The 13,497-nt window shown below is 39.8% G+C and overlaps 1 protein-coding gene across 1 annotated transcript; it reads right to left on the bottom strand.

The window, feature by feature from the left end:
* Window positions 1–10,424: 10,424 nt before the first annotated feature.
* On the bottom strand, window positions 10,425–13,414 carry LOC310928260 (phospholipase A and acyltransferase 2-like). Its single transcript, XM_083890782.1, has 3 exons — window positions 13,170–13,414; window positions 12,076–12,338; window positions 10,425–10,740 (listed from the first exon to the last, which is right to left on the bottom strand). The coding sequence occupies exons 1-3, from the start codon at window positions 13,267–13,269 to the stop codon at window positions 10,450–10,452; spliced, it is 654 nt and encodes a 217-aa protein (XP_083746908.1). The 5' UTR covers window positions 13,270–13,414; the 3' UTR covers window positions 10,425–10,449.
* Between the last annotated feature and the right edge of the window lie 83 nt (window positions 13,415–13,497).

Genomic DNA, 13,497 nt, shown 5'->3' on the forward strand with positions numbered 1-13,497 from the left:
GCTAATAGTGTGTACTATAGTGTTACCCAACATTTGCTTAATTACAGACCTGAGATATTAAAACAACGCATGCATGTAATCGTGTTGCAAAAGCAGATTTCTCCATTGGAACAAATGATAAATGTGCTGGGTTTACTTTGCACATACAACACTGCGTTTTGCTGTACATGTCTGACAGGTGATTCATTTGACTTGCTTTCAGATCTGTAATTGAAGAAATACGCGGTGAACGGAAGCTGAAAACCTGGTTTCAGTGAGGTTTAGTGCAGCGTTAGAGGGTAGTTTTATTTTGAAATTATTTGTTGATCTTTTTCTTGTCGTACAGTTGAACCTCAATCCCACAGAGCTCACAAACATCCATCTGGGATTATCTAAGGATGTTCAGATTTCCACTGCAGTCATTTTAGTCAAAAAAATGTTGTGCCTTTTATTTAATTGCAGAATTGCTCTGTAGGACCACACCTTAGACATTCTGCATTTTAACAGAAAAACTGAAACACAGATTGGAGGAACCCAGGTCTCCTGTCTGACATGGTCTTATTATATCTGGTGTTAAAACATAAATCATGCACAGAAAAAAAAACAGCTGACACAATCAAAACGGTTTCCCTTGGAGCGAACTTCCTGGTCGGGGTTGATCTGCTTAGGTTAAGAAATGCGCTGCATTATTTTGACTGCAGTTATTGGTTTACAGTGAATCTAAATGATGTAGCATGAGAACTGTTGTTAAATAAATCTGACGGAAACATGAACTCATGTTTTTTTGTGTGTACATTAAAAGGTTTTAAGTTTTAGTTGGTCCTCATGTTTGAATAACACTTTCAAAAACAGATTTATACCACATTGTGGAAGACCCCAGCCCCCGGGTTCCCCCACGCCTCCACCGCCATACCCTCCCAGGGGAAAAGAGACGCGCCGGCCCAGATCATTTCGTCCCATTTGGTTTGGTTGCTTTCACACCAGAGGAACCGTACCAAAGTAGGGCGGATAAACCAACTGGTCCGAGACCTGCCTCAAGGGGTGGTCTTGGATTGGTTGATTTGGTACGCACCAAAGGACCGAGATTACATTCACACGCACCCACGGAAACGAACCGAACCACAGCATTCGGTGCGCACCAAACGCTGAAGGTGTGAAAGCACCCTTAACCCCATGTTGCAGCGTGTGAACAGGTATGAAAGATGTGCGAATGTCAGAACTATAGTTGTAAAGCGGCTCAATAAGACAAGAAAAGCGCTATATAAATACAGACCATAATACCAACTGTTCTTCTACTGATTTTATTTGGTAGTAACGAGTAACAAAGATAGTTTGAGGAAATTGTGCTACATCAGCACAGAGACGACCCTGTGAATCTGAGTGTTCTGTACACTTTCTCTTTCGTTTCATGCTCTCTGACCAATTTACCAGAAGTCATTCTTGGTGACCACTCAAAATAAATAAAGGCTCAACACACATGGCATTTAATTTTCATCCTTTTGCTTTATTTTAGGTAATTTATGTTTATACCATAGAGTTCATATTACAGTATGTGTAAGCGGTATGATTGTGTTATTCTGCATGTGCAAGAATTTATCACGTCGGTGTGTTTCTGCGGAAAAGTAGTGGTAGTGCTGCTGGGACTGCGCTCAGTGCTGGACTTAGTGCCGTCAGTGCTGACCTTAGTGTAGTGTAGATCATGTTTGCTCCCTTTATTGCTGCTTTTGCTACTGCGCCTGGTCCAAAGTATTTCACTATCGCTGCTCCACCAACAACCACTCCAACTGTGACCACCACTTTTATCACCTGTGCAGAGATTGAAAACAGACAAACAAAGTCATATTATTTGACTCAGACAAATACTGGTATTTATTCCTGAGCCACTGATATTGTGACATTGTTTAACTCTTAGTGCTTTAGCCACAGACCAGGTTATCGGGTTATCAGATTTTTAATGTATTTTTGTATTTTATTTTTAATGTTTATTTTATTTTTAAACAGGAGTAACAATAATTGTGTAGAAGTCACAACATTTCTTTTTCTTTTCTTTTTTTTCCGAAAAACGAGCCAAACCAACTTTGAACCGTGGCATGTCTCCAAATTTAGCAAATTCAATCTGATTTTAAAGATTTTGAGTACTTTGTGCTCGGGTGAGTTTATATAATTGATGAAAATGAAAATGAAAAGCCTAAACTCTCTCTCTGTGTTCTCAGGGTTAAAGAACAACAACCTCCATGTTATCAGGAGGTTGGATGGAGTTATGAAAGTTTCCCTGCACAGACTGTAGATCATCACTGTTTGTTTAATAAATGACTGCATAACATTAACCTCAATAAAACAGTCAACAGTTCTTTTTAACTACCCTTCTCAGACAGCTTAAGAGTGGGTCCACCTACTTGATGAGATGTGGCTTTTCCATATCGTAGCTCTTTGGCAAAGTGCTCACAGTTGTATTTAAGGATGTTGTAGTCCACACTGCTTCCCACCAGCGAAAGAGCTTTTTTCACGATTTTCTTAGCGGTCAGAGGTTTTTTCATTTTGTCATGTGTGTTATTCACTGCCCACATATCGTCTCCAGCCACTTTCTTGAGTTTTTCTTTCTTAACCTTGCCTTTGATAATCCATTGATCCATGTCGCATTTTGGCGGGAATAAGTTATCTAAGAAAAAGGGTAAGAAAAAAGAAAGGTAAACAAACTGTACAGAGCCCTTTTCATTTTACACTGAACATTTTATGGACTTTATAGTTGTAATGTGTTCAAGATGAACCTTTACTTATAGGCTCCATTAGGCTCCTTAGTGCTGACTTTTCACCTGTTGTGTTTAGTGGAAAAGATTGGAAAATTTTAATCAAAGCATGAATGACAGAATGAATAATGCAGAATTCACAGTACGTTTTACTGACTAATCATTTTGTCGTCTAGTTTTAGGTAGTTAAGTTGATTCCATCAGTTACGTGGTTAAAGCTTACCCTGGTACTTAAATTCCTTCACCAAGTGAACGACGTCGCCATCGCCAACATACACAGCCCAGTGCTGATAACCTAGACGACGAAATGCTATCAAGTCACCAGGGTTTGGCATCGTGAACTGTGAAGAATCAGAAAAACAACAATATCTGAGTAATAAATCGTGGTCCTGGTTTTAGTCCTGGTTGACGATAATCAGTGACTTGTGATGTAGCGGTTTTGATCAAGTCTGTTCTGATTAACATCTGTAAACATGAAGTACTATATCTGTCTGTCTGTCTGTCTGTCTGTCTGTCAGCTGTGGAATGCATGCTGGAGAAGCAGGTATATGTTTTATATAGGCAGGTATGTTTTATATAGTTTCCCAGGTACTATTCAGTTTGTTATTATTCTTTTTTTCCTTTTTAGGTTTCACAGCAGCCATCTGGACAGAAAGCAGTGTAAATGTACATATTGTGAAATGGGTTGACACAGGTGTAAATATTAACATTCATTAATCTGTGTCCATCTGTTGGTCAGTTTTCTGTCAAGACCCACAATGGATTTTTACATAACTACTTATTGTAGAAAGCTAAACTTTCACATTAACCTCAATAAAACAATCACCAGTTCTTTTTAATTACCCTTCTCAGACTGCTTAAGAGTGGGTCCACCTACTTTTCCATATCGTAGCTCTTTGGCAAAGTGCTCACAGTTGTAGTGAAGGATGTTGTAGTCCACGCTGCTTCCCACCAGTGAAAGAGCTTTTTTCACGATTTCCTCAGTGGTCAGAGGGTTTTTTATTCCGTCACATGTGTTATTCACTGCCCACTTATCGTCTCCAGCCATGTCCTTGAGTTTTTCTTTCTTAACCTTGCCTTTGATAATCTGTCTACCATATGTTGGCAGGAATAAGTTATCTAAGAAAAGGGGTAAGAAAAAAAAAGGTAAACAAACTGTACAGAGCCCTTTTCATTTTACACTGAACATTTTATGGACTTTATAGTTGTAATATGTTCAAGATGAATGTTTACTTATATACTCCCATAGGCTCCTTAGTGCTGACTTTTCATCTGTTGTGTTTAGTGGAAAAGATTGGAAAATTTTAATCAAAGCATGAATGACAGAATGAATAATGCAGAATCCACAGTACGTTTTACTGACTAATCATTTTGTCGTCTAGTTTAGTTAGTTTAGTTGATTCCATCAGTTACGTGGTTAAAGCCTGCCCTGGTACTTACCGTCCTTCACCAAGTGAACGACGTCGCCATCGCCAACATACACAGCCCAGTGCTTATGACCTACGCGACTAATTTCTATCAAGTCACCAGGCTTTGGCATCGTGAACTGTGAAGAATCAGAAAAACAACAATAGGTGAGTAATAAATCCTGGTCCTTGTTTTAGTCCTGGTTGACAATAATCAGTGACTTGTGATGTAGCGGTTTTGATCAAGTCTGTTCTGATCAACGTCTGTAAACATGAAGTACTATATCTGTCTGTCTGTCTGTCTGTCAGCTGTGGAATGCATGCTGGAGAAGCAGGTGTATTTTTATATAGGCAGGTATGTTTTATATCAGGGGCCTCAAACTCAATTTGCATGGGGGCCGCATGAGTTAGAGTCTGGGTGAGGCTGGGCCGCATCAAGTAAGTACTCAAAAAAAAAAAAGTACAACTGTCCAGTCTCAATAACTGTTAATAACGGTTCTGAACATGAAAATTTCTTCAGAACATTGGCTGATTCTTGACGCTCGGGGCATTCAGAGGCTTTTTGAAGGACCATTATGGTAACTCATGAAGTAAGGGCAAGTAACTCAAAACGTAACTTTTTTTATCTTATTTTGTTGTTATTGCTAGGACTGTGTGTACTTATCTCACTAAAGTCAAGGCATTACAATTATAGAGGGTGCCCCTCATCTGGTCGGGCCTTTTTTTTCTCCGCAACGCCCCTGCTGATTCTGCTCTTCTCCCTCTCCTGCATTGTGCACCGCTCAAAGACGGCTCTCCGCGATGCAGAATGGATAATTTCTCTATGCGTAGTTTTTATCCACACATCCATATATGACACATACATAATGATCTTAATGACGAGGATCGAGTACAGTAATACAGGGGATCAGTAGATCTTACTAAACGTGTTGACAAACTCTCAAGAGCGCGCGCCGTTCATTGTTTTCACTCTGTGGTCTCAATCTTTGTGTAGAAATGTTTTAACGCTGTAATTATGGGAATAACCGATAACGTCAGATGAGCTGATCTCTTTAGTTAACTGATCAAAGAGAGAGAGAAGAGAGTTCTGTCGCACGGGAGTTCATAATCTGCGCTGTTTGCAGGTGCGCACTGGACGCAGTTTTTGCGCGCGTCATCACAACATCGTTTGGGTGGTTACCGGGAGGAAACGGGAGGAAAACGTGGCTAAAAGCCTGCTCTTGGCTCCGGTCTTCGTCACATTACCGCAGTCCCACAGTCACAGTCTTATCCTCGAACTTCCCACTAACGGCCCATTGACTCTGTTGAACACTGCGGTTTTATCCTGGTTGCAGTAAGTGTTGACTGATATCTTCTCCCTGGCACCTGCGGGTGGAGAGACTGCAGCTCTACGGGCGCGGCGGACGCTTGTGTTTGTTGCTGGGCGTCTGTGTGATCACACAGCCCGTCGTACAGTATGACTCTAGTGCACATGTATGCAAGCTTATAAGCGAAAACAGAATCACATATAGGCTGTAGTTTGTTATTATTCTTTCTTTTTTTTTTGCTTTTTAGGTTTCACAGCAGCCATCTGGACAGAAAGCAGTGTAAATGTACATATTGTGAAACGGATTGACACAGGTGTAAATATTAAAGGTGCGTTATGGAATAAATCTAAAGCAACTGGCCATAAAATCCTCCTAATATGTCACAGAGACTCAGGAATAATGTTCATATAACAAACTGTACAGCCAAAATATTTGCATTAAAAAATATATTTTGAATACTGCAAATCATGTTTTGGCATGTGGCGCCACCTACCGCCGTCTACCAATCATTGCAGTCAGTAGGGTCTCAGTTGCCGAGCAACCACGGGTTGCCAGTTACGTCAGAAAACCAAACCTAAAAGACCTCTGTATTTTGAATTTGAATGTAGTAACCGTTTTTGGCCACATTCTTACATATGGCACCTTAAAGCTTCATTAATCTGTGTCCATCTGTTGGTCAGTTTTCTGTCAAGACCCACAATGGATTTTTAGATAACTACTTTCACATTAACCTCAATAAAACAATTACCAGTTCTTTTTAATTACCCTTCTCAGACTGCTTAAGAGTGGGTCCACCTACTTTTCCATATCGTAGCTCTTTGGCAAAGTGCTCACAGTTGTAGTCAAGGATGTCATAGTCCACACTGCGTCCCACCAGTGAAAGAGCTTTTTTCATGATTTCCTTAGTGGTCCGAGGTTTTTTTACTTCGTCACATGTGTTATTCACTGCCCACTCTCCAGCCACGTCCTTGAGTTTTTCTTTCTTAACCTTGCCTTTGATAATCTGTGGATCAATCCATTGATCCATGTCGCATTTTGGCAGGAATAAGTTATCTAAGAAAAAGGGTAAGAAAAAAGAAAGGTAAACAAACTGTACAGAGCCCTTTTCATTTTACACTGAACATTTTATGGACTTTATAGTTGTTATATGTTCAAGATGAACGTTTACTTATATGCTCCATTAGGATCCTTAGTGTTGGCTTTTCACCTGTTGTGTTTAGTGGAAAAGATTGGAACATTTAAATCAAAGCATGAATGACAGAATGAATAATGCAGAAATCACAGTACGTTTTACTGACAAAACATTTTGTCGTCTAGTTTAGTTAGTTTAGCTGATTTAATCAGTTACGTGGTTAAATCTTACACTGGTACTTACAGTCCTTCACCAAGTGAACGACGTCGCCATCGCCAACATACACAGCCCAGTGCTGATAACCTAGACGACGAAATGCTATCAAGTCACCAGGGTTTGGCATCGTGAACTGTGAAGAATCAGAAAAACAACAATAGCTGAGTAATAAATCCTGGTCCTGGTTTTAGTCCTGGTTGATGATAGTCAGTGACTACAATGATGTAGCAGTTTTGATCAAGTCTGTTCTTATCAACAGCTTCACGCGAGAAGAAGCTGGAGAACAGTGAGCAGGAGGGAGAGAGAGAAGGAGAGAGAGAGTCTAGTCTTGATGATAGTTTAACTCCTTCTAACACCCTGTGACGTCATTTGGGGACTTTGGTTTTACTGTATATCTAGAGCACAAAATACATTTTAATTTCAACTAAAATGAGGTCCTACTAATCCCAAATAGTAAGAAGACATAGAAAATGCACATCAAACAAATGGGGCCTGACCCAAACGTTGAAAAAATTAACTGTATATACAGGAGTTAAAACTAGTTATACCTTAATATAAAGGTCTAATAATATGTCAGATTGTATTATATATATATATAGTATATATATTGGTGCATTTGTTTAAGAGAGGACGTCTCTGGCAAAGCAGAAGATTACACAGATACAGTATTTGTTTTTATTACAACCGCATACAAACAGTTAAGTGTGTAACATGTAGTATACATGGCTTTGCTGTACGAACAATTTCATCATATTTTCAGGTTGTGATCGTTATTTTGCTGCATTTCCCTTCAAAAACCTATATAAAATATATGTTTTAAAATATATGAAAACTAAATACAAAATAGGCGCATGCACAATTAACAGGCAAGTTGTATTCCTGAGCAAATACAGTTCTCTCAGTCAATCCAAACTGTTGCCATGTCAACATTCTTCCATCTTGTATCTTCTAATAACTGGCAGTAGTTCATCCTTAATGACAGCAGCCCATACTAGTACTCCAAAGAGTCAAGAATCACTCTTATTTCATGTGTCCATGAAACCTTTAAAAAAAACTTGTCTTTGGGTATTTCTTGGCCCAGTCTTGACGTTTAAACCGAGTCTTGTTCAGTGTTGGTCGTGTTTCATCCTTCCGTACCTGGGCCACGACTCTGAGAACTGAACACGCGGATGTTGCGCTGTGGAGGCAAAATTATGTTTTACTTTGTGTTTAGTGTGTTACACTTTCTGTTGGGAGGTCATCTTTTGCATGTTCAGGATAGGTCCCTGGTCTCACATATCAAGTTCCGTGCAGATTGGTTAATGTATGGTAAAGTTACATTTTACTTCCTGTTTCTGCGGTTCCACTTCCTGTCAGGAGGTCTTGTTTTGCTGACATGGTCAGAACGGGTTTGTGGTCTCACATATTACGTATTAGGAGGATACAACAATCCCTGTTATAACAGCATAAAGAAGTGTGAAATGTAATGTTATCTCCAGCAACCAGGGGGTACTGTTTTTTAAACTGAATATTTTCATATGGACTTCTTCAGGGTCGGACTGTCATCAAATCAAGGAAGTTTGGTTCAGATTGGAACAGGATTTGCAAAGTTATAACAGTTTGTTTTTGTTGCACAGTGAATGGCATAGTCTGCCGTCACCAGGGGCGCTGTTCTAGACATTGAATATTGTCATATAGACTTCTCCAGGGCATCAATCCAGGGAAGGACATTGGATCCTCCATCGCAAAGTTATAAGAGTTTCGTAGTCCACAGTGACCTCACCAAGTTTGAAGGTGATCGCTTAAAAACTGTAGGACTAGATAGATTTTATAGCATTGGTACGAAATCGCCAAAATCAGCCAAAAATGGCTGTTCAGTCCAAGATGGCGGCCTTCCTGTAGGAGTAACGGCAACACTACATCTGACTTTTTGGACCGTCCTGACATGATTAACATGTGTACCAAGTACAGTACCAACAAAGTACAGTACGGTAACAAAGTATTTTTACTTTGTGTTGCATTTCAACACTGAATATGTGTATGAGGTCTAAATAGAAATATTTATTTTGTTCCTAAAACTGTACTTAACAGTGCTCGTGTCAAAGCAGGCAGAGAAACATCTGCCACTGCCTTATATAACTTCCTCTGCTTCAGAACATCAGCACAGAGCACTTTCTCTTTCGTTTCATGCTCTCTGACCAATTTACTAGAAGTCTTTCTTGGTGACTCCACCCAAAATATACATTAAAAAAAAAATAACAAAGCCATTATTCCTGACTCACCACAAGCAATAAACAAATAAAAAACAGACTTTTGCACTAATCTGTCGGGCACATAAAGATTGTAGGGTGGATAAAGCGGTAGAAAATGGATGGATGGAGTAACAAAGATAGTTAGAGGAAATGTAGTGGAATCAAAGTAAAAGTTGCTAGAAATATAAAGTAAAGTTCAGATACATGAATGTTGTACTTCAGTACTGTAATGAAGTATTTGCACTTTGTTACATTACAACACTGCCAAGTAGGTTGTATTGTTAGTATACATATTTCTGTGCAAATATTTATAGTTTCCTGTTAGTGTGTGTGTTTTTATTGGGTTCGTGAACAACTTTGATGGTAGTTTGTTCATTTTTGCAGTTTTAGTTGGGTAGTTCTTTTAGTTTGGTTGTTTTTGTCAGTCTTTGTAATTTTCAGTTACAATCTGAACATTTGTCTAACTAAAGTTAACTAATTAAAATTTAGTAAAACCACTGTGCACAATATGATCTACATACATAATACACCGATTATTAAAGGAGTAGAGTTGTCCTATCGCACATTTATGTTAGTTATGGAGGTCTACTTACATACATTTACAAGTTTTTTATGGTCAAAAACCTCATAGTTGCTGTAAACGAGCCGATAGAAATCTGTCTTTTCTGGCGCTGTTCTCCAGCCGCGATATTTCAGACTGAAATCTCACACCCTGAAGACAGAGTGTCTTGTGATTGGCCAATACCTGGAAGTGACATAATCAGCACACCAGCTCTCAGAAGCGCAGCTCCCTCCTCTGGAACGGTGGATGTACTGCTACTCATGATCAAAACATTGTTTTAACAGTGTTTAAAAGTAGCTTCTTCACGACTCCCCGCCTCAGACTTTGACCCGGAGTCAGACCCAGAGTCAGAAGACACTGTGGCTCGTGAAACACCTCCACAACGGATGTTCTTCTTCTACGGTTCAATGTACGCAACCGGATGTGCCCGGACTAGTGCCCGGAGCAGGACGATTTGCTGTTCGGGAGAAATGCTGTTTATGTAACCGGACCAGGTTTTTTCAGAGATCTCGCGAGAGCCCGAGATTACAATAAAACACAGCATTCTCAGCAATGGCTGAACTGTTTGTTTCGAAACTTCAGGGCTTCGTAAACAAGGTAATGGCGCAGATACACAATAAACAACAGGGTTAATGGGAACTTCCGGTCTAGGTCCGCTTTAATGAGTTTTAATTTCGCACTGGTTAAAACCTTCTAGTTTTTTTTTAGAAAAAAAATGGGGGGGCAATAAAGGCTCAGATAACATTTAATTTTCATAATTTTGCTTTATTTTAGGTCATTTGTGTTTATACTATAGTGCTCATAGTACAGTGTGTGTAAGCATTATCATTGTGTTAAAGGGCATGTGCAAGAATTGATCACACCACTGTTCAGTTTATGAGGAAAAGTAGTGCCGGTGGTAGTGCCAGTGATACTGCCGGTGGTAGTGCCAGTGATACTGCCGGTGATAGTGCCAGTGATAGCGCCGGTGATAGTGCCGTCAGTGCTTCTTGGACTGCCCACAGTGTTGGTGCGATTACTGCCCTCAGTGCTGCCATTAGTGTGGTGAAGATCATGTCTGCTGCCGTTATTGCTGCCTTTACTATTACGCCTGGTCCAATGTATGCCACCAACACTACTGCACCAACAACCACTCCAACTGTGACCACCGCTTTTATCACCTGTGCAGAGATTGAAAACACACAAACAAAGTCATATTATTTGACTCAGACAAATACTGGTATTTATTCCTGAGCCACTTATATTGCGACATTGTTTAACTCTTAGTGCTCAGCCACGGAGCAGTGCCACAGGCTCACCCCTGGTAACTTGCAGCGGGAATAATACACAACTCCTTATATGGACATCATGTGGGTATGTGTTTATAGGTCTTCAGGCTTTAAAAAAATATATTTTATTTTATTTTTTTCATTTTTTTTAAACAGGAGTAGCTATAATTTTGCAGGAGTTACAACATTTCTTTTGTTTTTGTTCCTAAAAACGAGCCAAAACGCTCTGTGTTCTCAGGGTTAAAGAACAACAACAACCTCCATGTAATCAGAAGGTTGATTAGAGTCATGAAAGGTTACAGACTGTAGATCATCACTGTTTGTTTAATCAATGACTGCATACACTCTGAGAAATAAGGGTTCCAGATGGGTCCTTCTACAAGGGCTGAAGTTCTACCTGGAACCATTTGCTTCTGAAAACCCCTTTCCCGAAGAAAGGGTTTTTCAAGGATTCTTGGTAACACTAAGGGTTCTGGTAAGAACCATTTTGATCCAGAGAACCCTTTAAAACCCCTTTCCTGAGTAAAGGGTGTAGTGGAAATTTTCGTGTGAGCCCGGGTGAGAAGAAGAAATTCGAGGGTTTGTTCAAAGTTGTCTTTGAAGAGTTTATTGAACAGAGTGAAACAGAGTTTTACAGAGTGCTAAGCGGTCTGCAAAAGTGTTCGACTGAACTGGTTGCAGAGTTTACAGGTTCTTAAAGGATGAGAGCAGGAAGTCAGGACACAGGTGTTCTTGGCGCATGTTCGTGTGCTACTGTTTGGTGACCTTTGTGTTGTCAGCGGTTTACGGTTTAGGGTGGGGGGGCCTGCTGTCTTTAGGAGAAAAGATATATGTGTGTGCGTTCTGTGAAATGACAGCTGCGTAAGTTAGGGGCTGTGAGTTTCCTGTCAGTTGCGGTTCACATCTTCCTGTGTAGGTGGCAGAGCACTTAAAGTTGCATGAGTAAGATGTGGAAAGTTTGTATAAACGCTGATTATAAATGTGAATAAACGTGAGTCAAATGTAAATAATGTGATGATTTGTTACGTGTCTTTGTATGAGGGAATGTATATTCCATGACAAGGGTTCCTGGAGCCAAAAAGGCTTTTCCTATGAGGACAAGCCAAAGATCCTTATATGTTCTACTTAGCACTTTTATTTCTAAGAGTGTAACATTAACCTCAATAAAACAGTCAACTGTTCTTTTTAACTACCCTTCTCAGACAGCTTAAGAGTGGGTCTACCTACTTGATGAGATTTGGGTTCTCCATATCGTAGCTCTTTGGCAAAGTGCTCACAGTTGTATCGAAGGATGCTGTAGTACACGTTGCTTCCCACCAGCGAAAGAGCTTTTTTCAGGATTTTCTCAGTGGGCAGAGGTTTTTTCTTTTTGTCATGTGTGTTATTCACTGCCCACTTATCGCCTCCAGCCACGTCCTTGAGCTTTTCTTTCTTAACCTTGCAATTGCGAATCCATCGATCGATGTCGTATATCGGCAGGGATGAATTATCTAAGAAAAAGGGTAAGAAAAAAGAAAGGTACACAAACTGTACAGAGCCCTTTTCATTTTACACTGAACATTTTATGGACTTTATAGTTGTAATATGTTCATGATGTGCATTTACTCATATGCTCCCTTAGGGTGCTTGTCTTTTTCCCAAATAGTTTTTACATTTGTATGCCAACATTCTTGTTGAGATTTTACCTGTTGTGTTCAGTGGAAAAGTTAACTTAAATCAAAGCATGAATGACAGAATGAATAATGCAGAATTCACAGTACGTTTTACTGACAAAACATTTTGTCGTCTAGTTTAGTTAGTTTAGTTGATTTAATTAGTTACGTGGTTAAAGCTAGTTAGTTTAGTTGATGGTGTAGAAAGAAACTCCACTGGCACAGGACACGTATCGAATAAAGAGAATTTTATTTGTCACAAGTCGAGCATCAAATCAAGCACTGAGGTTTGCTTGAGAGAAATCTCGGAACATTATCTTAAACTCCACATGAGATGGTCGCTCCCATTTCCTATCCTAAGTTGGGTCAGCCTGTTCTATCTGTTCTCATGATCTTCAAAAAACAGGAAGCATCTGTGACCAACATCGTTCAGGACTGACATACAGACTTCTGTAGGTTGCGTCAGACAAATATAAACTAAAATTCTACAAGGAATTAAACTTTTTCCCAGACTTTCAAGACTTTTACACAAAGTTCCATACTTTAAGACTTCCAAGACCTACACAAGCACCCTATCCATTTACAATTTAAGTAATTAATTCAATTTGGATAAAATGTTGATTGGTTTAATAAATCAGTTACGTGGTTAAAGCCTGCCCTGGTACTTACCGTCCTTCACCAAGTGAACGACGTCGCCATGGCCAACATACACAGCCCAGTGCTGATAACCGACACGACTAAATGCTATCAAGTCGCCACGCTTTGGCATCTTGAACTTTGTGAAGAATCGGAAAAACAACAATAGCTGAGTAATAAATCCTGGTCCTGGTTTTAGTCCTGGTTGATGATAATCCCAGTGACCTGTGTTGTAGCGGTTTTGATGAAGTCTGTTCTGATGAACAGCTTCAGGCGAGAAGAAGTTCAAGGTCTGTGAGTGGGAGGGAGAAAGAGAGAGAGTCTAGTCTTGATGAGCTGTTTAACTCCTCCTACGACCCTG

This window comes from Microchirus variegatus (genome assembly GCF_963457635.1).
Source record: "Microchirus variegatus genome assembly, chromosome: 6".
Lineage (NCBI taxonomy): Eukaryota > Metazoa > Chordata > Actinopteri > Pleuronectiformes > Soleidae > Microchirus > Microchirus variegatus.